Source organism: Martes martes (genome assembly GCF_963455335.1).
Source record: "Martes martes genome assembly, chromosome: 1".
Lineage (NCBI taxonomy): Eukaryota > Metazoa > Chordata > Mammalia > Carnivora > Mustelidae > Martes > Martes martes.
The window spans coordinates 159,839,043-159,862,224 of NC_137888.1; the positions used below are offsets into that span (position 1 = coordinate 159,839,043).

The 23,182-nt window shown below is 51.6% G+C and overlaps 1 protein-coding gene across 1 annotated transcript in view; it reads right to left on the reverse strand.

Moving 5' to 3' along the window:
• The window catches only part of MGLL (monoglyceride lipase), a 108,891-nt gene that overhangs the window by 19,825 nt on the left and 65,884 nt on the right, over positions 1 to 23,182 (reverse strand). Inside the window, exons 4-5 of the mRNA XM_080823998.1 lie at positions 10,454 to 10,590; positions 9,026 to 9,136 (exon numbers count right to left, since the gene is read on the reverse strand). Of these exons, the coding sequence (XP_080680124.1) occupies positions 9,026 to 9,136; positions 10,454 to 10,590 (248 nt within the window). The remainder of the gene's footprint in view (positions 1 to 9,025; positions 9,137 to 10,453; positions 10,591 to 23,182) is intronic.

The window sequence follows — 23,182 nt, forward strand, 5'->3', positions numbered from 1 at the left end:
TGTGAGTCTAGTGGAGAAATAGAAGAGAATCCAACTGGGAGCACTGGGGAAGGGCCTGGACTTGGCCATACAGTGTGCAGCCTCATGGGATGGACAGGACCTGTGGGGCAGGGCTCAAGTGTCAAGGCGGGGTTGTGGAGCAGCCCCGCGGACAAGCGCATGACCGGGACGGCTCAGAGTCTGGAGAGCTCTCCCAAAGGAAAGGGTTTGGTTGTTTCCAAACGTCTATGAACTCCAGGAATTGGAGGCTCCTCTGGGAACCTAAATTCAGGAGTTGGGATGTATGCTTTTAAAGGTTAAAGGAAAAGTTTAAATGAAGAGCAAATACAGCGGATGAGCCTGCGGTCACACAAGGCAGGGAGGCAAGGTGCTGTGCCCTCTGGTCCCCACTGGGGTCCAACTGCTTCAGGAGGGTGGAGGACTCCGTGGGACTTCTTTCCTCCAGTGGGACTGGCCCAAGGGCGACACTGTTGGGGAAGGACTTGATGGGTAGCCCAAAGCTTGAGCAACTGTCACCTGGACATCTTGCCATGGCTCCCTGAGTGGGTCTGAGGGCTGATGGTTGACAGTGTGCGGCCCTGCCATGCTTTGGAATCACCAGACATGTTTGGCCTGTGTGCCTGTCTGGTCTGGCCCAGTGTGCTCAAGGACACCGCTGTTTTCCCGCCCTTCAGTTTCCTACCCATTTCCGGATTAGATGGCAGACAGCCAGGGAAAGGCCTGGGGGCATACCAGCTCCACAGCCAAGCCACCCTCCAGCAAAGTGAAGGAGGGAGTCCACACAGCCTCCGTGCCAGCACTCCTAAGACCACCACCAGATTTCTTGTTCACCAACAATTTACGTTTTGTGACCATCACCCGATTCTGCATGGACCCGAGCACACAGGGGCGGCCAGGGGTGAGGAGATAGACTTACCTTCATCTTCGAATCTATGCTCTTGCCACTGGTGCTTCTTAAACCAAAATATTTATGCCCCAAAATACCAAGACCCCCACTTCCATGAGAAGATGCTGAGAGTTTAGGTTTGACAAGGATCAGAAAAGGCAGCACAGTGGCTCAAACCATCCTTGCTCTGGATTCATAGGGTGGAGGGAAGGGACAAGAGGGTCAGGAAGGACTCTACCTGCAGGAGAGGATGACAGTCCTCTCTCCTAGAGAACACTTTTCTTTCTCTTAACAGAAGAACTTTCGGGGCGCGTGGGTGGCTCAGTGGGTTAAAGCCTCTGTCTTCAGCTCAGGTCATGATCCCAGAGTCTTGGGATCGAGCCCTGCATCCGGCTCTCTGCTCAGCCGGGAGCCTGCTTCTTCCTCTCTCTCTGCCTACTTGTGATCTCTGTCTGTCAAATAAATAAAAAATCTTTAAAAAAAAAACTACACTTAACAGAAGAACTTTCTACAGCTAAAGGAAACTTTTAGGGAACGAGTTTTGGAAGAAAAAGAAAAGAAGAGGGCCATTTCTGGAGAAATGTTTGCTTTGTACAAAATGAACAAAGCCAGGGGTGCCTGGGGGGCTCAGTCAGTTAAGCGTCTGCCTTTGGCTCAGGTCCTAATCCAGGCGTCCTGGGATGAGCTCCACATCTGGCTCCCTGCTCAGCGGGGAGCCTGCTTCTCCCTCTCCCTCTGCTCCCCCTTCTCCCTCTCGCCACACTCGCGCACGCACTCTCTCTCTCTCTCTCAAATAAATGAAATCTTAAACAAATAAAAGTCCCAAAATGAACAATGGCAGGGTTTGGTCTCTGTGGAGGGAACTAACCCGTTACAGCCAGACGGTCGGCAGCCGTGCCTCCCTCTTTCAAGTACAGTGAGCCAAGTGCTGGGGAGACAGCTCCCCCCCGCAGCTGCCAAAGGTCTTTTCCCCAAAGAACAAGTAGGAGGAGACAGGGCAAGGGTGCTCGGGGCTCAGGAGGGGAGGTGGCAGGTGGCTGGGCCAGGCTGTGACCAGCCATACGTGTTCCTTCACAAGGACACACAGGCAGGCAGTAGGCACTCGTTCCTCAAAGGGAGCCGGCACTGGTGGGTTCAGGATGGGCAAATGCGCCTACAAGGACCAGCTCATGACAACAGGACTCCAGCGCTGGAGCGACAGGAGTGGGTGATTTCGTCGCCGACACGATGAGGGGCAGACTCTCTGGGAAGGCAGGCCACAGACGCTGTGGCCTTTCCTCTCTTCAGCCTGGTTGTGTCCTGGCATTCAACTCTGCAGGACGTCACCCTGAGAACAGAAGGGTCTTGACGCCGAGAGATTGCTAAGCGGTGGATGAGAGTTCGCACCAGGGGGAGTCTGTGGAGACTCTCCAACACACCATTCCCGGGACAGGCCCAGGGAGGGAAGACTGTGAGGCAGACTTCTTGACTTTCGGGATTCCCTGGAAGCGACATGTGGCACCCTGCCGTCCCAGGAAGACAGCACTGTTGTTGGAACGTTCTGGTCCTTCCATCCCGTTAGCGTACTGGCCACGGCACGGCACTCCCAGCCCACCCTCCAACTTCCTGATAGTCCGTGGCCTCCCTGCTCTAAGTGTGGTCCTCAGACCAGGAGCCTAGCAGCACCAGCAGCTCCTGGGGACTCTGGCCTATGGGATCGAGGTCTGCATTGTCACAGGACCCTAGGCAGGGCATTCTTGTGTCCTGTGAAGGTTGCCCGGCGGTGCCCTGCTCTGACGTTTCTTGGGGAAACATCATAAATGCCTCTTCCCAGGACCACCCTGAGAGATTCTGATGGAATTAGTCTGAGGTGGGGCCCTGGCATCTATTAATTTTTTGTTTGTTTGTTTTGCTTTTAAGCTCCCTTGGTGATTCCAGCGTTCAGCTGGAGTAGAGAAACTGTTCCTGTCCCATCCTGGTTTGGACAGGGTTGGGGGTGGCACAGGATCTCTCTGAAGGGCACACTGTTTGGATGGCCCTGACCCTCGGCTCTTTTTCTAAAGCTGCATGCTTACTTTCACACCACGTTTCTAAGAAGACACAACTGGGTAGAGGCAAATCTTTTGATGACAATAATGTGGCTTAAAAAAACAAAAAGAATTAGGTGCTTAGCCTCTTCCCCACCAAAAAATCCAAGACGGTCGCAGGGGCAGGATGCTTGGAACCGGTGCGACAGATACCCTCTTTCCCTGCTGTTCTTCTAGGGGTTGGTTATTTCATTAGCCGAGAGGCTGACGGGGGAGGAAAGGGTGAGGCAGGGCCGAATGAATCGAGCAGGGGCAGTGGGTTGATTGTAGTGATGCAGAGAGCCAGAAGGGCTGAGAAGGGGGTATGAGGTGAGGAAGGGCCATGTAGTAAGGAAAGAGTAGCGGTGGAAAGGGCCTGACAGAGCCCACACCCTGAGAATCGATTTTGTTCAGACTGCCCGGGTAGGTGCTGCTGCATCCCACCACGAGCTCCTTAAGCCTCCACCATCAGCTGGGAGAGCCCTCCACCGCCTTCAAGGGAAGGCAAGAAAAGCCGGCAGAGGCACCAGTGAGAGGTGCAGCTCACCCATAAGGAAGTTGGAATCGAACAGAATAACCTTCTCGTTGCCAGTTCACTCAGGCTCTTCGGATAATCCTGCAGGAGTGTGGAGAGAGCCTTGGATCCAGCTCCAGGGAGGAGTGACCCCAGACAGCCCCCCTGAGGTGAGATTCCCCCTTCAAATCATGATCCCTGCAGGCTGAGCCAGGTTTGTGCCACCCAGTGGTGCTGACTCAGCAAGGACCCCAGATCTCATCACCGGAGGGTAATTTGGGGGCAGACCTAAAGCTAATGGGCCCCAAGTTGCCAGCCTCCCAGCCCCAGAAAAAGGAGACTGAGAGCCAGGCAAATTTTGATTCAAACTCTGGTTCTGAATCACCAAGAAGTCTGTGGTCCTCAGTTTCTTCATCTCTCAGATGGCAATAACGAAAAAAACCTCCAAGTGTTGCTGGGGAGGTTACCTGAGACCTGGTTCCCACAGAGTTCCTCCCTAATTGCCCTCTGGCTTCTGTCCCCTGGAGAAACTCAACAAATTCTCCTGGATTGACTGCAGAGAGAGCACCTCCAATGTTTTTCAGAGTGACGGTTTGCAACAAGCGTCACGGTCACAGCTAGAACCCTGAAAACTATTGCACCCCCCAAAAACAATAACTCTCCCAGAAATGAGGTCCACCTCCCGATGAGCCAGGGACCAGAGTGTGTGTCATTGGCCCTTGACATGCCCTTGGGCCATTCCTGGATGAAATGCTGAGCCCATCACTTTAAATACTAGTGACATGCGCAAATGCCTCTATTGATCCAAAAGGTTTTAATGGCTCCCTAAGATCATTTTGAAGCTTCTGCAGATGATGAAAGACTTGACATGAGGGAGGGAATTATAATCGCGATCTTCTAAAGTGGCTCCAGCAAGCCAACTTGTGCAAAAGGGGGCCAGAGAGCTAGGCCTTCTGTGAGGGTGACATCCGTGCAAGGGTCAGCCCAGAAACTCTCGGTGGGGGAGGAACGCAGCCTCAGGCCAGCGGAGACTAGAAAGTGCCTTGTGCCTTTTCTGTATGCCGAGCTGGGAAGGGGTAGCAGGGGCTCACCGCTGTCTGCCCTGTGGCTGACCTACAGCAGGGGCTCCCCAAAGATGTGTTGGGGAGATGACTTGTTTCTTGAATGCCAAGCGTCTAGAAGTCTGAATCCCCAGCTAGGACAGCTCAGGCACCTGCAGGACAGAGGTAACACACCCTATCCCCAGGCACATCCCAGCTGCCAGATTCATAGGCCAGCTCATGACTGTAGTTAAGTCCTGGTCCCTGGGTCTAACTTTACAGCACAAGTGAAAGAGGGGCAATCCCCCCCCACCCATTTCCTCCTGTTTCCCCTCCACCCCCAGCGCCCAGATTGTCCCCAGGGCCTTCTGGAGCCTGGTGACTACAACAGATGAGAAGGCGCTTGAGTCAAGAGCAGCTGACCGTTGGCAGGCATGCTTTGGGCTGAAAGGGAGTATCTTGCCTCGCTCGCTGACTGGGGCTGGGGCACAAGCTGACCTTGAGCAAAACAACTGGCCCCACATTCTTGTCTATGAATTGGGAATGACTTTCTCTCCTTACTGGGTGGTGGCAGAAAGGAACTGAGATAGGGCAGCTCATGCACTGAGGGCCTGGTTCATGGCGGCTCTCTCCTCTCTACTTGGCCAGGTGCCCTGATGGATAGGGAGTGGAAGCATCTGGAATTGGGTGGGCTGGCTCCTGAGTCCCTGACCCTGGATCCCCAGGGACAACCTCCAGGCAAGAGGCAAAGAAGATCATTTAGAAGATTACCCTCTGGGTAGGCTGAGCTCCCCCGCCCCACCAACAACCCCAGGCACTGCCCAGGGGGATTTTGGCTGTTCCTCATCTCCCCCATCTAGAAAAGTGAGTGGTTCCGCACCCCACATTCCTGCATGCTATCCCCGGGGCAAGGCCAAGTGAGGACACCCGAGTCGTTCACACGCCCACCTAGCTGGGCAGCCCAGGGTTTCACCTCTGCTCCCTGGGAAGGACTCTAGCCCTGCACCGCCCCAGGTGTAGGACGTGGAGAGAATCCCCAGGAGACAGCCTCAGAAGCAGCTGAGACTGGTTCTGATACACTGGATGTTGTTTCCAAATTTCTCCTGTGGTCCCTTCCCTTATGCAATCACATTCTAAACACAGACAGTGTTTGGGGGCCAGACTCCTGTCCTCCTTGTCTGTCCTCCAGGCTAAACATACCCCAGCTTGTGGAAAAGAGAGTGTGGAGCTAAGACCAGTTGTGTGCAGGTCTGGTGGGGCGGGTGTGGGCGGGGGGTGTGGTCTGGCATGCGGATCCGGTGTTCCTACAATCCAGGGGGTAGGGACTGTCCTCTTCCACATTCCTGTCTGTACTCAAAGCTGCCCACTTTGATGATTTGGAGAATCTCTCCAGCACGAGTTCGGTGCCATGAAACAAACCACCGGCACAGTCCACTGGGAGGAGGGGCGAGGCCAGGACTTGACGTTGCCCTCTGTCTTGGCCACCGCAAGGCCCCCTCTCCCACCAGCCCTCTCAGGTGGGAGTGGTCTCTGGGAAGCCAACCCTCTTGGAGGTCTGTAAGGGAGACCTTACCTATTCCAGGACCTAGCCTGAACTATTCCAGTTGATGTTGATGGGATTAACTATTCCTGAATCCTGGAGGAGGCGCAAGTAGTATCATATGCTGAGTAAAACAACCAAACTAAAGCCAAACCCACAAAAACAAAGCCAGCCGAAAGAACAAAGCCCGCAGAAGGCACAGAGAGGGTATTCTCTTTTGTGTAAAACACAGCAACGAGTAGCACGTGCCTGTGCGTCCCAGTAGATGGAGACTCCGGCTGCCGGCCTCCACCGGGCAGAGAGACAGCAGCTCTGTCCTCTCCTCATCTTTTAAAGTTTGAACCCCGTGAATGGGTTATTCTAACAATGTTTAAATTTTAAACAAAGGTTCTCTGAGACGCTTTCAGGAAGGTTGTCGCACTAGACTAGCTGTGTACAGGGTGATCCAGTCACCCCGGGGGCGGGTAGGCAGATGAATCAGGGACTCTGTCAGTCAAAATTGCCCGAGGCCCAGGGGCAGCAACAGATTTCGTGGTGGGGAAGATGTGTCCTCAGGTCTGGGGGCAACAGGAAATCCAATTTGTCTTGGTTAATAAGAGGAGACCAGCACCCCCCAGAGACTACTGGTTCCTGATTTGACACGGTGATCTATCAGCACAGGGCTCGGAGAAGTCACGCTGGCAGCCTTGCCTCAAAGTTCCACGTCTGCTAGAGACTCTGATTCGAAGCCTTAGGGCCCACCTCTGGGCCCTGCTGCCATGACCCCCTTGTGCATTTTATCTGGAAAGCCCCAAGGTCCCTGGCTTGTCTCTTAGGAAGAACATCCACGTCAGAAAATACCTATTTCCTTCTCTAGGGAAACATCCTAGAGGGAGAGTGGACAGCCCCAGATTCAGATCAATCAGGCAAGTTGCGTGATCCTGGCGGGTCACTCGCCCGCCCTGCCCAAGCCTCAGTGTTCCCGTTCACGAAACAAGGTCACAACCTCTCCCGGGGGTGATAAGGCAGAGGAAAGCAGGGCACATGCTGGGCGCTCACTGAACTGAGTACACCTTTCTGAGTCAGAGCGCATGGGTGCCATGAGAACTCCCTGCTCCCCTGTGATCCTGGTCTTGCTCGTTCTACTTGGAAAAGAACCCCTGATGTGAGTGATTTGCCTTCATGCTATATAATCGATCGCAGTCGTGATGGGAGCCGTCTAGGAGGTCACGCATCCTCTTGCACATGTCAATGACCAAGGAGTAGCCCGTCTGGGCATTACCTGCGGTTCTGGGAATGACCTTCATTTCTTTCCCTGGCAGAAACAGGGTGGCTTCCGCCTCCACTGCTTTCCGCCCACACAGCACTGAAATTTACTAATGACAGTTGGTTCCAACAAGTCAGTGGTGATTTCCTTCCAATGGGGCAAAATTCAAAGACACGAGATATCTCTATTCTTCGGTGAATTAAGTAAATCGTTGTTCTCTGGTTAAACTATCAGATAGTTCCAGGTTTCTCTCTGGCTCAGCCTGTCTCCATTTCTCTGTATGTAAAGGAAAGGCTCTCCACAGGACCTGCCCACCCACCTCTGGCCGTGGGCCGGAGGAAACACTTTGAAAACATTCTTATAAGCCTTTATTCCCTGTCCTGTGCTCCTCTACTTGTGTCCTCAGGAGGATACTGGAGGTATCAGTGCTATCGGGCAATTATTTAGATGTCCTGCCGCCATTTGATGGTGAGGCCAGGGAAAGGAGGGTAAGTCACCGGCGGATGGCTGCCAATTCCCCATGGCCCCATGACCCCCACCTCACCCTCTGAGTCCTTTGAGAGTCCTGACAACTGGCTCAGAGGGCGGCCCCACTGGCATTGGCATAAGATTAACCCTTCCCTGGGGATGCATGGGGTTGGGATTCTCCAACTCTAATTCACTATGCTCTCTCTTAAACTCATGCAACTAAAAGATAGGTCCAGAACATTCACAACCCACGTTCACAGCAAGCAGTCCTGAGATGCCACACTCTCATCTCCCTTCTCTGAGACGAAGCACCTGTTCCGCTCCTAGGCAGTTCAGTTGACCCCTGAACAATTTTCGAGGGCTAAGGGCACTGAACCCCTGCCCAGCTGAAAACCAAATATAATGTTGACCCTCCCTGCCCCGCCTCCCGCCCACAAAACCCAACTACTAATAGCCTTCTGTTGCCTGGAAACCTTACTCATAACATCAGTAGGTGATTAGCACATATTTTGTATATATTACATAGCATACGTTATGTTCTCACACTAAAGTAAACTAAAGAAATAATGTGATTAAGAAAATCATCAGGAAGGAAGAAAGAAAATCGTAAGGAAGAGAAAATATATTTACAGCCCTATATCTGTTGAAAGACATCCATGCATGAGTAGGCTCATGTAGTTCACACCTGTGTTGTTCAGAGGTCAACCGAATGTTAGCTCGTGTGCCATGTCCATGTCGCCCGGAGCCCCAGAACCAAGAGCACGTCCATGCATGCCACTGCATACCAGTATAACCGGGACAACAAAATGATGGTTCAAACAGAGGGATGCATCCTTAGAGCAAAGGAAAACGTGCTCCAGGCTGGAGGAGAGCTGCTGCTCAGCGGACCCCCCTATGTCACCATCACAGACTGCTGGCCGTTCCCCTCAGCGTGTACTTTTGGCTCGAGCTGGCAAATAGTCAATGAAAATCAGCCCAGGCCCTCAACACAAACTGTTAACAAAGGTTATTTTGCTAGATTCCCAACATGTGTCACTTTTTCCCTGTTCAACTTTCACCAAGAAAACACACACAAACAGGAAACTGTTCTCTCATCGCTAAGGGAGAAAACACACCTGACTTCAGACATCACAGAACCCCCGTGGCGACATGGTTTGGTATTTGTCCAAACCTTCACACGGCGAAGGACGACGTCCGAAAACAGACTTCGGCCCATCCCCCCAGACTTTAGCCAGGAAAGGACGTGCCCATGGACGCCTGGGGCCCAGAACCGAAAGGCTGTTTACCTTGAAAGTCGTCGCAGACTCAGGATTGGCCAGAACCAAGGGCGAAATGAGGACCATGCCGGAGAAGTGGCTTGGCCTCTCCGCGGCCGTGAGGATGACGATGGCACCTCCCTGCAAAGCAAAACAGCCCAGGGTGGGCACATGCCCGCTTCCGCCAGCGCACATATTTCTAATAAACCACCATCAACACACTCCCCCGAAGCTGCAGGCCTGGCCCGGAGCCCCAGGCGGGGTGGGGGTGGGGGGCTTACCTTGGAGTAGACTCCATGGAATGTTGGATAAACTGGATCTGCAATTATTTTATTACACACGTTTTTTTTCCCCCCTCAGGGTTTTCCAAGAGCAAACATTTCAGAGAGATATAAATAAGGTTCCTGCTTGTGGGCCGCCAGTTAAACAACACATTCCTACTTCGTTTCCAGCCAAAAGCTGGCAGACCCCCAATGCATTCATGCCGTCAGCCTTAATATGAGATTTTTGTTTTTGTAATCGGATTATAAGAAGAGATGGCTATACTTTTTTTTTTCTTCTTGGTTCGGTCAAGGTCCCGGAAATTTTGGTTCCAAGAAAAATACTTAGTGAGCGTGAATGGTGCTGGAAGCATGAGGGCTTGGTTGTGGGCCTGAAGATGAGGGTAGGTGAGATAGAGGCCGGGCAGGTAAGAGACGGGCAGGAAGCAAGACAGGCTGTGATAAAGGCGGCGGGAGCCCAGCCCCAGAGGGAAAAGTCCCCCGCCGCCCCCCACCTTCACATTTCATCAGTTCAAAATTCTCTGCCAGCCAACCTGTCAGGCTGCCCGGGGGGAGACGTGCTGCCCATTTGCAGACTGCACACTTAAAGATTATACTTGGTTGATTCTTAGGGGATTAGATACATTTAAAAGGTAGAAAGGATTCTGAATGGCTTTTAAGGACTTGTTTCCCTGGGGAGACCGTGTCCCCAGTTCCCAATCGTACTGTACAGACTGGAGCAAGCATCCAGGGTTTGGGCACTTTCCCTGGGCTTCTCGCTGATGGAAGAGCCATCCCCGCCCTGAGAAATGTCTCTGCAGGGAGAGGCGCCCTTGGGAGCCTCACTGTGAAATGGCACGGAGGGGCCAACAGAGCCTGAAAAGAAAAGATTGGTTTCTGAAGAGGCCCCGCAGCAGAGGTCCTCAGAAAGGATGGGCAGGCAGCCTCCTGGCGTCTTGGGTCTCAATGAGAAGCTCCCTCTTGGGCTGTCTCCAGGATGCTGAACCTGGCTTGTCCCGAGCGTGAAAATGCCCAGGAGCTCAAGTACAGGGCACACAGAGAGGGGGCGTGCCAGCCACGCAGAGAGCGCGTGGGGTGGGGAGCACCTTGTCTTCATCACGGGGGCCTCACCCCTCCCACCCACAGCGAGGCTGGGGACCGGGCTTGATGCGGGCAGGGTCTTCTGTGGTCTGCTTACCATGGAGTGGCCCAGAAGGAAGACAGGAAGCCCTGGGTAGTCTTTCTGCATGATATCCACGTGCTGCAACACATCCCTGACGAAAACGTGGAAGTCGGACACTACCATCCTCTCCCCTTCGCTCTGTCCGTGGCCAACTGGAAGGGAATGGGAGATGAGAGAATCACAGTTACCAGGAGGCTGTGGGCCACCTGAGCCCAGTGGTTTCCCCGCCAGAATTACCAACCACTCTTGACCGAGGACCCAAACGTATCATCCCATGGAATCCTCTCTTTCCAACCACTCTCCCATGTGGGAATTCTCTCCCCGTTTTACAGCTTCAGAAGTCAAAGCACAGACTGGTTAAGGAACTGGACCATGATCCCACAGCCTGGAAGCGGGATAAGGAAGGACATAAACACTGCAAAGCCTGTCCACGCAGCCAGGATGCTTTCCTTGTGGCTGTTTCCAAGGAAGGAAGAACAGACAGGTGCACAGAGTCTCAACAGGTCTGATTTTCTACCAAGTGGCCGGGAGTGAAATTGATGGGGCTCAGAATTTTCTGGGGTCTTCCCAGCTCCTTGATCCTCACAGTTGTGTTTCAACGTTAGACTTTCACCAGGTCAAGGTGTTGCATCTTGTCACCTCATCACCTCACTCACAGCTTTCAGCGATGACAATCTGACAAACACACAATGAGATAAAACAGCCCGGGGTGTTTGCCAGGAGTCTCCACGAAGCCGCTCTAAAACTAGGTCACAGTGTATTCCTCCTGGACTTTATCATCTGTCGCGTTTCTGCGCTGTTCGTTTCCCCTGGTTCTTTTCTTAGGGTCTCTCCGCGTTTTCCCTCTGAAGGACATCAGTCGCTATAGAAACAGCGTGCTGGCGGCCACAGCTTCCTTATTCAAGCCGCAAGCCCCTCACGCGACTGTTTGAAAATCACAAAAAAGAAAGAGCTCCCAGAGAACAGGGGCCACCGCAGCCAGGGTTCCTGCCCAAACCCTTCCTGCCATCTCTGCGGGGACAGCTGTCACGGGAGTAACGATGGCAACACTCATTTCACAGATAGAAAGGGGAAGGACTTACTGCCTAGAACTGACAGGCTGCCCGCACCTCAAATTCAGGACCCACCTCGTTGGGCAGGGGACAAGCTCCTGTGCCCTGCTGTCCTGCTGTCCACCACGCACCCCGGCCCCAGCCCTGCCGCCTCCCTGACCATCGCATGGAGCCGGGAGCCCGCCAGCAGTTGCCGTCTCGATAGCAACCTCGGCTCCCTCGCCCCCGGAGGGTTTCTTCCCTCCCTAAATTGTTTATTTTTTTATTGTGGTAAAATATACATACCATGCAATTTACCATCTCAACTATTTTTTAGTGTACGGTTCAGTGGGCTTGAGTACATTCACCGGGTTGCGCTGCTGTCACCACCATCCACGTCCAGAACGTCCCCGAATTCAAACTCCATACTCCTTGTCATGGTCTGAATTGTGTCTCCCGCCACCCCTAAACTCTTATGTTGAAATCCTAGACCCCTGTGGCTCATAATGGGACTGCCTTCGGAGACAGGGCCTTCAAAGAGGCGATTTAATTAAAATGAGGCCGTTCTGGTAGGTCTTAACCCTATCAGACTCCTGTTCTTATAGGCAGAGGAGATTAGGACACAGAGACGTCAAGGGCATGTGCACAGCGGAAAGACCAAGGGAGGACACAGCAAGAAGATGGCCACCTGCAGGCCAAGGAGAAAGGCCTTGGGAAAAACCAGCCCTGTGATACCTCAGTCTTGGGCTTCGAGCCTCCGGGTATGCAAGTAAATAAATGTCTGTTGTTTAAGATGTCGCGTCTATGGTGCTTTGTCATGGCAGCTGGAGAGGACTGATAACACCCATTCCCCGTTAATCCCCCATCCTCCCTCCCCCCATCCTTAGAATATACTTCAGTAATGATATGCCAGAGGTTTGTGTTTAAAGTTCGAGTTATTGCAAATATGTCCTAATTATTTCCTCCGTAGGCTTGTGTTCCTAATTTGATATACAATGATGTTTGTTAATTTCGAAATAAATTTGTTTCCAGCTATAAGTTTTGCTTTTCAATTCAATTTTCTTTTCTGAATAGATACACACTGACCTGGTACAACGATTAGAAATTTTTAAGAAGGTTCACCCAGTGAAGTCTTACTTCTATGCCCATCTACTCCACCTCTCCTCTCTTGTTCCCTATGGTTAACCATTTTAGTTATTTTCTGGATTTTTCTCGAAGCATTTCTTTTTTGCAAAAATACGTTGCCATGCGTGGTAGGTACCCCTTGGTGTGAGCAAAGGGAAGTTTCTGCAAGCAGTCTCTCACCGGAAACTATCTGTGTGCTAGCTGATCTCTGGTTTCTTTAACAGCAGGCTGTAATAAATTGCCTGGGGGTGTTCTAATTCACCTTGGTGAAGGGGCATCTTCGGGGTGTATGTCTAGACATGAGGTTGCTCGGTTGAAAGGTACGTGCCTCTGTCACTTTGGCAGTTTCTGCCAAATTCCCCTCCACGTGGGATATCTGGTCTTGACTCGATCCCCCAAGTATGGGAGAAGACTCATTCTCTCAGCCAACAAAGCGTGTCCACTGGCGTTTGGGTTTTTACCCATAAGATAGGGGACAACATGTAGTTTCAACATCTTCTCATTCTTCAAGAGCCAGCTATATTTCTTTTGTGGTGAACGGAGAATTCATTTCTTTGCTTATTTTTTTCTGTCTCGCATTTTGTCTTGATATTGAACAGCTTCTTCTCTATGAGTTGGTCTTTGCTCCTTTTACTTTGTCTATGTTGTGTTTAGCTGTGCGAGTGATTCTTATTTTTAAATGGCCAAATAATAACTCCTTCCTTCTAATGGCTTCTGAACTTTGATTCTAGGTTATAAAGGTTTTCTCCATTTCAAGGTTCTAAAGGGTGTCGTCAGTCATACGCTGTGAGTCCTTCTACGGTTTCATTTCTTTTTTTGTGGTAACATGTACATAACATGAAATTTACATGCATTACAGGTGTTCAGCTCAGTCGCCTGAAGGACACTCACAATATTGTGCAACTGTCACTCCTATCGAGCTGCAACATGCAGATGGGTCTTAATGTCTTAACGGAAGTCATGAAAACTTCCTTCATTACTTCACTGGATTGTGAGGTCATCCTTGTCATACTCCATAGTTCCCACTTTCACTTGAATCTAGTCTATTTCTGGATTTCTGCTCAGTTCTGCCCGTCTGCTTCCTCGGAGGCTAACTCCTGGCTGGGCCCTGGGCACTCCCCCAGCTTGCCCTCATTCCTGTCTGTGCCTCCCATGCTCTGGCTCTCCTCTGATTGTATACATCTCCTAGCTACAGTCTCTGGCTCCAACGCTTCCAGAACTGCAGATCTGGTCGGAAAGACTCCCGATTGTCCCCGTGGCTCCTCAAACTGCTTCCAGACGGGCTCTCCTACTCCCATGGGGCTTCATGGCCCCATCGCCTTTCCAAATCATTCAGGCCCAAACAAGGCTGTTGCCTTGGACTTTAATTCTGTCCCTGTGGCTAGTGGATCCCTGATTCCTTCTGGATTTCCAGCGGCAGAGCCTCTTGACTCAGTCGCTCACAAGGGATGAGTCCCCTGTTGGGTTTCACTGGCCACGGCCTCCTGACCAGCCTCCCTGCCTGCTGCAAGCTCTCCCGGCTTTAAGCGGCTCAGCACTGCCCTGCTCCCCTTCTGGAAGGTGCTCTGAGCCCACAGTAGCCCAAGGTCCCCCGCTGCACCGTGCCGCGTGGGATTCGAAGGCAAGTCTGCCTGGCCTGCGCAGAGGAGAGTGCTGTGTGTGATGAGTGATGTCTGCTAAGGACACGAAGGAGGAAGTTCAGCATGCATGTACCCCATATTGCCAGGCTGTCCTGAGGAGCAGGGATCCCCTTGTAGTCACCTGCACTTCCTCGGGGCTCTGTGCACAAGCCTGGCAGAACGGAGGGGCTTGATGAATGTCCACTGAAATGAACTGTAGGCAGTATTTCCATAATGGCCTCAAATCAAAGAGCTTTACTCCACGACTCCGACTACAGCGGATGTGATCCATTTCCTTTCCCACCATGTGGACGGAGCCTCCGGAACCACAAACAGTCCACACGTGCAACTCAGATTCTCCTTTCCCTTGTGTCTTTTCAAGAACCCTTTTACAGAAGGCTGATGATCCTGTTAATGTTCGAATAAAAAGAAAGGAATATCCCACGTCCCTTTCATTAGGGAACCAATCCTACTCAATATTCATTTTCTTATAGAAGAAAACGCTGGGACACGATGGCTTGAAGTAAGGGAAGATAGAGTAAGGGCTCACAAAATGGGAATAACAACACCCGATGTCTGAGTGGCCGTTTATCATTTACAAAGCCCTTTTCCCAGAGTTTATTCCCTGTGATCCTCGCGACTGCGAGTTGGGGTTCCAGCGCCCCACTTTCCAGCAGAGGAAAGGGACTCTCTGGCCGACTGGATGGAGCCCGGTGCCACAGTGAGTCAGGGTCCAGACTCCATATCCAGTGTCTTTCATTGTCACCTCCGTGGGAAACATGGGCAGGAAGCGGGAGCTCTGAAGGCGGTGGAATGGGTAAAGAAACTGCCACCAGCACACAAGGCGGGCACCTGCCCTCCAGGCTTGTGTCAGGAGCTGCTCGCACCTGAGGCAAGTCCCGGGAGTGGCCCATCAGCTGCGGTTCACACGGGGCGGGTCACACTTGCCGAGCCGCTGAGCTTGTTACTACCTGCAGATGTGCAAACACGGCCCCTGGAAGCATCTGTTGTGAGCCTTCCCAAATATTTGAGAGCAGAGTACATCGGGAACATGCAGGCTGGGCAGAGACATCGAAATTAACCACAGCAAACAGTGACAGACGCTCACCGGAGACTTTGTGTCTAGGAGAGCACTGTGTGCGAAGGTGTTTGCATGGACATGATGACCTGTCCCTGTTCAGCTGACAGGGACTTTGCTCTGGCTGCCAGGAGTTAGGAGGGAAAGCTTCACATCCGGGTGGAGGGAGGGAGTCAGCAGGGTGGGGAGAGGCCCCCGGATAGGGGGTGCAGATGGAAGACACATCGAACTGGAGGCTTTCCTCAATGAAGCAGGATATAGGGTCCTGCCTGAGGTCCTGGTCCTGGTCTCTGGTTCTGTATCCACCCACAAGGCTCCCACATGAAGGAGGGCAGCCCTCAGCTCCAGGGCTGGCCTGCAGCAGCACCTACTTCCCCTGCTGACCAAGAGACCCACAGAAGCTGCAAAGTCCACGGGAAGCCTCAGTGGGGCAGAGCTAGCCAGCCACAACTTACCCTCCCCTGGCTTGTTTTATTTAAAATGCAGGCGTGTGACTACAGGTGTTAACATCAGACCAGCGTTTTCCCACAGTCCCTGTGGCTTCTGAAAGGCACAGGTCAGCCCAGCAAGTCTAGAATGCTGCCAAGGGTTCCACGAGACCTCAGGGTGCTCAGGTCCCAGCTTGGCCATCTGTCCTGTGAGAGCAGCGCCCGGACATCTCCAGGGAGGTGTCTGTGGCAGAGGGGTGGAGGGCGTCCTACGGCTTTGGTTTTCCTAACCCCTAACCCATGTAAGGGCTTCTGTACAAGCAGAAGTCTCTCCCGGTTTCTCACCTCTGCTCCTTCAGAAGTGCCCCCCCCCCGCCCTCCAAGGAGACCCCGCCTTCTCTCAGGCCACACAGGTGGCTTGCCAAAGAAACCAGTTCCGTGGAAAGGTGAAAGCACAGGGAAAGGGGCTCTGGTCTTGGCTTTGGCTCAGCTCCACAATTCCCAGAGAGATCCAGGGTGAAATGAGCTATTTTCCAGGCCACTGTGTTTATGTACTGCAGTCCTGTGAGTTCTCTGTTCTGGATTTTCCGGAGGAGCTTTCTTCCCATGGGCAAGGCAGCCTTGGGAGGCACGTGGAGCTAACTCGGAGCCTAGGCTCTGGGGAGCTGGTGTTGGTCTCCCCGGGGACATCCACTGGTGAGAGAACAGGCGCTTCCACCACCATTAGGGTATCGGCCTTGCATTCCTGGCTGACCCACTGGAGGTCAGCAAGCACCAGGCTTGGGAGCGGGGTGGTGGAGGGGGCCTTACAAGGTGTGTGGTCAGGCCAACCGGAGAGACGATCACCGATCATCGTGGAGCCTCTGGCCTTGCAAGTCATATGGCTGGACCAGCAGGAGCGAGATGTGAGCATCAGAGCCCCTCAAACCCAGAGGGAGAATTGGCTGTGGCTGACTGACAGGGTGGAATGGACACTGTTAGGAGCAAGGTGAAGACCCTCTCGAGGCCCCCACTTCTAAGTCTAACGGAATCATTAACTCGTATGTATCATAGGAAGGAGAGACACTGGCACAGCCACTTTGGAAAACATTTTGGCATCTCATAGGGTGGAAATTCTGTACTCTACAACCCAATGAGTCCACCCCAGGTATAAACACGCCCAAGAGAAATTCTTGTGCACCCCCCAGGAGACAGGCATAGGGCTGTAGCAGCCTGTTATCATAGCCAGAGATGGATATATTGTAGCAAAAGGGATCTGCTACAGTCAGATGAATAAGCTTGAACGAGCTAAAGCTATGTGTAGCAACATGAACAAAACTTAGACAACAAGATATAAGGTGAACAAAAGCCAGTCACAGAAGATGGCATAACTATAAAGCTAAAAAACAAAAACACAACAAAACCTCCCTGCAAAAGCAAACAATGTACTCTTTGAGAGTGCCATGCCTATGTGATAAAAGCATAAAATAACAAAGCGAGGGAAGGGAACACAAAGTTGATGATGGTGGTTACCTCGATTACTTGCCCAGGTGCAAAATGGGTAAAGCGTGTACCCGTCTCCTGCAGGTGTTGGGGGGATAAATAAAATGGTATAACCTACTGGGCATACAGCAGGCCGCCAGTATATGCTATCACCCGCCCCGCCCCGCCCCTGGCCCTACATACAGTTTCAGATGAGAAAACTCGTGAACTATCTCGGAGTTCAGCCCTCTTCTGTGCCAGCCTTCTTCCGCATGTCTGGCCTTTATTTCTCACACTTACAAGGGTTTCGTCTTGTCCAGTTCTCCAAAGAGACAGAGGGCAGCTGGTCTGCGTCCCCGGGAGAAGCATGGCTTTCTTAGACATGAAATATGGAATAACCTTTCAGCTCAGTTTCCTGCGAACTAAAATTCCCCAGGTTTCACACGTCACAGACCCCTCTTCCTCTTCCAAAACATTAAGTTAGATCTGTCATGTCCTTCCCTGATTCCAGAAGCCACCGGGGATGTTCTTCAGCGCTTGGAGCTTGTTTGGAGCGTGTTTAGGTAAACACGACAAAAACACAGAAATGCAGCGACCCAAGTCCAGCACCTGTGGAAACTCGACCAAGGGCTACTCAGAAAAAACAAAGAAGTATGCGCACGGTACACTGCATGGCTTTCAAACACGCACAGATTCATTTCGCCAAGATGTGAGATGCTCCACTTTTAATATATACAAAGTGGAGCTTACTGAAAGCCTCGGAGAGGAACAAGCCCCCAAGACCAGCTGAGGTCACCGTCCCGGAGCTTTCAGAGAAGGCAGGAGGCGGGGTTTCTCACCCCCACGAAGTAGATGGGGTGCAAATTCAAGATGTGGACCTAAGATGGTACGAAGGCAAAAAGAAAAGAGACTCATTCGTCAAGTTTTCTCATAAGCTTGTGCCCGTGCCAGCCTCCTGCACTGTGATGATAAGAACACTAACTTGGAGGATCACTGCCAAGTGCAAGACGAGGAGGCAAAAGCCAGAGAGGGCCGGGCACTAGAGGACTGGGGTTAGGGGTGGAGGGCTGGAGTCAACTGAGCCTCCATGTGACCTGGAACAGGTGACTTCACCCCCAAAGGCTCAGCTTCCTCGCCTGCTGTAAGGGACACTCACGGAGCTCACTCCATGGGGTGCCATGAGTATGGAGTGAGAGCCTGAGTGTAAGGTGATTGGCACTATGTGGGGGTGTGAAGGTGGGCTCAATAAATACCTATTGTCACTATCACGTTATTATGAGGACGGGGTCTGGACCCAAAGCCACCCTGCGTTCTTTGCACTGGGACATCTGCTGTGTCATTTTTTATTCCGGCGCATCACCGACCCCCTCCAGGATGCAGGGAGGTCCTCTGCTCCTCAAACCCAGCATTCACTCTGTACTAACATGGCCCAAGGCGTTAGCAAGGGGGAATGATGTCAGAAGTGCCCGTGATCCCTGGAAATTTATAAACGATGACTTAGATCTTTCCTGTGGATTCCTCAAGCAGATGTGGGGGCAAGCCACACCCCAGGAAGCTTTGTTTCCTGAACCAAGTCTCCACCTCCCAAGGAGCAAGCAGGGTGGGGGTCCCACATGGTAATGGTGGAGGGGTGGAGGCTGGGGGCCCTGGAATCCAGCCTCAGGCATCCCCCCACCCACTCGGTCTTGTCAGAATAAGGGATGAGGCAAAGGGAGGCCTTGGGCAGAAGCCGCCAGCCACAAGCATCAGTTAAACTTACAGTAATACATGTTCAAGGCAGTTATCTGGGAAAAACTAGACAAGCATGGAGGTAGCCATGGAGTGTGGGGTTAGGGGTGGGGGGGCAACTCTGGGGTTAGACTTCCTCAGGTCAAATTTGGCTTCATTCTAGTAAGGCATCATGCAAGGTTCTCAACTTCTTGGAGCTGCAAAGTGTGGGTAATCATAGCCCCACCCGACTTGGATTGTTGGTAAGATTAATGGAGATCATCTACATAAAGTGCTGGGGTCAGTGCTGGGCACAGAGGAAATCATTGGTAAGTACTGGCTACAGAAATACGAAACCACACGAACAAACAAATGGAAAACAACAAACCACTCCTGCCCTCGCCAACCAGAAATGAGCATTATTAAAGTTCAGTCTCATTTCAACAGCCTGCCCTCGCCAACCAGAAATGAGCATTATTAAAGTTCGGTCTCATTTCAACAGCTTGCCAACATGAACCGTGCGAACTGACCTGGGAAGACATCTGGGACGCATTGCTGGGAGAAAAACCTCAAATTGTGGCAGGCTGCCTAAAGAGCTCACCGCTTATGTTTTTAACAACCCACAGAATCATTCTATTCCCTACAGCCCCTGGGAGGCCACCTGCCTTGCATGCGACTCTGGACATGACCCCCGGCAGGGCCACGGCAGGCTGATACGGGCTTCTCAGGCTCTTCCCAACCTGGGATGCAGGTGCCTTGCTCTTTGTCAGGCACAGGCCTCCTGCTGGGCCACCTAGGATGCGCCTTACAAAGGGGCAGAAGGTTTAGGAGGAGGTGGCCTTGGATGTGATTTCCAGCAAGAACAGGCAGGGAGTGTAATTCGACCCCACTTCCAGTCCCCAGGGGCATGGGTGCCAGGGCGTGATTGGGGAGGAGGTCAGTCCTGTGAACCAACCTGGACTTCTCTAACAGGGCTGCTGCAGAAAGATGGAAATGCAGCTCATTTCAACCAAATAAGTATTTCCTAAACACCTGCTGTGTGCCTGTTCTTGGCTGGGGACTGGGAACCTACAGTTGATTTGTAATTTTGTATATGATGTATGAATATCCCCCCTTGCATTGTTACCTAATTTGTTCTTGTGATTTCTACTGACTGCCTGCTATCCCAGCAAGGGGGTCAAATCAGGACTCAACTATTTTCAGTGGCAAGGCTTTGAAAGTGCTTTCAATCTTTGGTGTTATCAACAACACTGGGGTGAACATCTTGTTACGGATGTTTATAGAATTGTTAGGATTAACTTGCCAAGATGGGGTTTCTGGACCAAAAGATAGGAGTATTTGGGGGAGTCCCCATTCGTAGAAACCAAAAATGCTTTTCTAAATGGGAAGTTTTCCTCGTCCCTCACAAAGTCCGGAAGTGTGAGTTTCATCACATCTTTGTCTGCACAGGGAGCTGGGTCTTTGTTTATTACATGGGAGGTAGAAATTCACTTGGTTTCCACGCAGGCACCCCAGGGGAAGCTATCATTTTGGTCTGAAGAACATGGAGCTCCAGTCATGTGTTTTTCTTCTCTGCTTTTGGTGGGGAGTGAGCATAGGATATAAATGGGGCCCAGACAGCGGTTCATAAAATCATCCAGGCCCAGGGTTGACTCATTTGGAAGCTCTGGGGCAGGCAGCTGTATTGAATGCACCGTAAGGTGAGGTGACAGAAATCCAGCTCAGAGGCTCAAAGACACAGTCTTCCAGTTCCAGAAGATTTCCCCAGACTGTGCTGTCTGCTCCCAGAGTTAACCTCAGGGCTTTAATGGAATGACATGCCTCCACCCCCATACCTCCTTTCTACTTTAGAGATCATGGTCTCAAAACCTGTTTTGCAATGAAGGTCTGGCTTGCTTTCTGCGCTCCTGTGGCATCGAGAAGCAGAAACCCCCTTAGCAATAGCAGCTACCAAAGGGTAAGAATGGAAGACCAATGACAAATGAAAAGTAAAGGAATCACAGCCTAAGGCTGAAGGCCATTTGCTGCCACCCAAGGGGAAAAAAAAATGGTCATCAGCCTACACATGCCTCTCGTGCTAAAAATGCCCTTGTTAGGTTCCAAGAGCAGAGTGTGGGAACAAAGCGGGATTCAAAGTCCTAGGGCCCAGGAACCACAGAGGCGATGTGATCCCGGTGAGGAGGCGTCTATCCCCAGCCAGGGCAAGGAAGAGCATGTGACCAGGGAGGTCCCGCTCCTGTCTCTTGCTCTTTCTCTTTTTACAAAACGTGCATATGGCAAAAAGTCTAAGATCACAGCTTGCTGGCTTGAAAAACGGTTTGTTTCCCTCAACAAAAGCCATTTCCTCCTCTTGTGTTTGCTGCCGGTCCAGGCTTCCTTGCACGGACACTGGGAACAGCATTTTGGCCCCTGGCTAGCAGTGCACCGAGTTCCCTTCCACCGAAGGAAACCGCCTTCCATTCTAGCTCTCCACAGCATCCAAGCACACACTCAACTTTACAAAGGACCTAAAGACAGAAATTAATTTCTTTACTAATTGACAACAGCTTGAAAAAGGTATAAAGATGCCAGCATTCAGCATATGGGCAATGGAAACACATTTTGGCTCAGGTTTTTTGTTTTTTTTTTTTTTAAGCTGTTACAACATGCTTTATAATGTAACCAGCTAAAAGGCTGTTAACGGTGTAGCATTTTACAAATAATGCACTTTCAGGATTTCATGTTTAGAGGACTTATTTGAAAACATCCTACTCTCCACTGTATAAATAAGAGAAAACAGCATGACAAAAAGTGTCATAACTCAGGTTCTTGGCGTCTAGCACGAGGATATCTCTCTTGCATCACACCGTAATATGACAGCTCGGTTTTGGAGAGCCGAGGGAGGCTGGTTCCACTCTGGAACTAGCGATCACTCTCCCACGTGTCATGCCTTGTGGGGGCCGTCCTCCTGTTCGTCTTCTGCCTCCCAAACAGATCCTGGGTTAGCCCAAATCATCCAGAAATACCAGACCTTTCACCCAGATCTTTCCGACGAACGTCGAATATACAGAAAGTTTATAAAAACAGGCAACAGCTGTGGGGTGGGGCAAGGCGTTCATGCTCAGAAACTTCCAGGATGCAATGAGATCAAGGAATAAAAAGTCTGTGAGAAAAATAACAGGACGCTCTGCAAATTCTGAATAATGCTTGAGGCAAATTACAGCATGCCATGAGATTACTCCATGAGATCAGCAACCCCAAGGGTTTGAGACTTCAGAAAAATGTTAAATGTATTTTAAAAAACCTTCATATATTTAGAGGCAGGAAAAGGGCAAAAGGTCAGAGGAATGGGCGACCATGTGCCAAATCGGGCAGATTCCTGACCTGACGTGGCTTTTGCAAAATATGTCATGTTAAAACTATTTTTCTCCATGTCCTTCAGACCGTCTTGATTTTTGTTAGGGGACAGATTAAACAGACTATGTTTTGACTAATATATGTGACTGCATTCTGTAAACCCACTGGCTGGCAGAGCTCCTAGAAGACCACAGAAGGGGTCTGGGTTCAAATCCTGACTCCTACTTTGTAGCTGGGGGAGCGTGGGGGCAGCCACCTTGCTGCTGTGGTCCCGGTTTCTCATGGGTTAAAACCGCCCTTGGGACAGGTGTATCCGGCTGGCAGGTGGCTGAAGGTTACACAAGGGAGCAGGTAGAAGCAGCTGTTGGCAGCATGGTGTCTGTCCAGCCTCCCCAGCACAGCCTTCCTCCCTCGGGCCAAGCACGGCTGGACAGGGGTGCTGCGCCCAGAGCGAGCTCCCCTCCAGAGATGGTTGTCAGAAACTCTCTCCGTGAGCAGGGCCAGGTGAGCCACTGAGGCTGAACGAAGAAGGCTAAGTGGGGCACTGACTTCTTAAAAGACCAGCTGTGGGGGTGCCTGGGTGGCTCAGTGGGTTAAGCCTCTGCCTTCGGCTCGGGTCATGATCTCAGGGTCCTGGGATCGAGCCCCACATCGGGCTCTCTGCTCAGCGGGGAGCCTGCTTCCCTTCCTTTCACTCTGCCTGCCTCTCTGCCTACTTATGATCTCTGTCTGTCAAATAAATAAATAAAAAGCTAAAAACAACAACAACAACAAAAAGACCAGCTGTGAAACTGCCTATAGTTGCCCACTGTGTTAACAAAAGTGCTTGCTACTTTTCAGAGTTCAAATAGAAGGGGGCACCTGGCAGCCAGGAGCTTGGGAGAGAGTGGCCCGGACGGGGATAGGTGGAAATGGCTGATGTGACAGCGGGGCGGAGCCGGGAAGAAGAGACAGGGCTC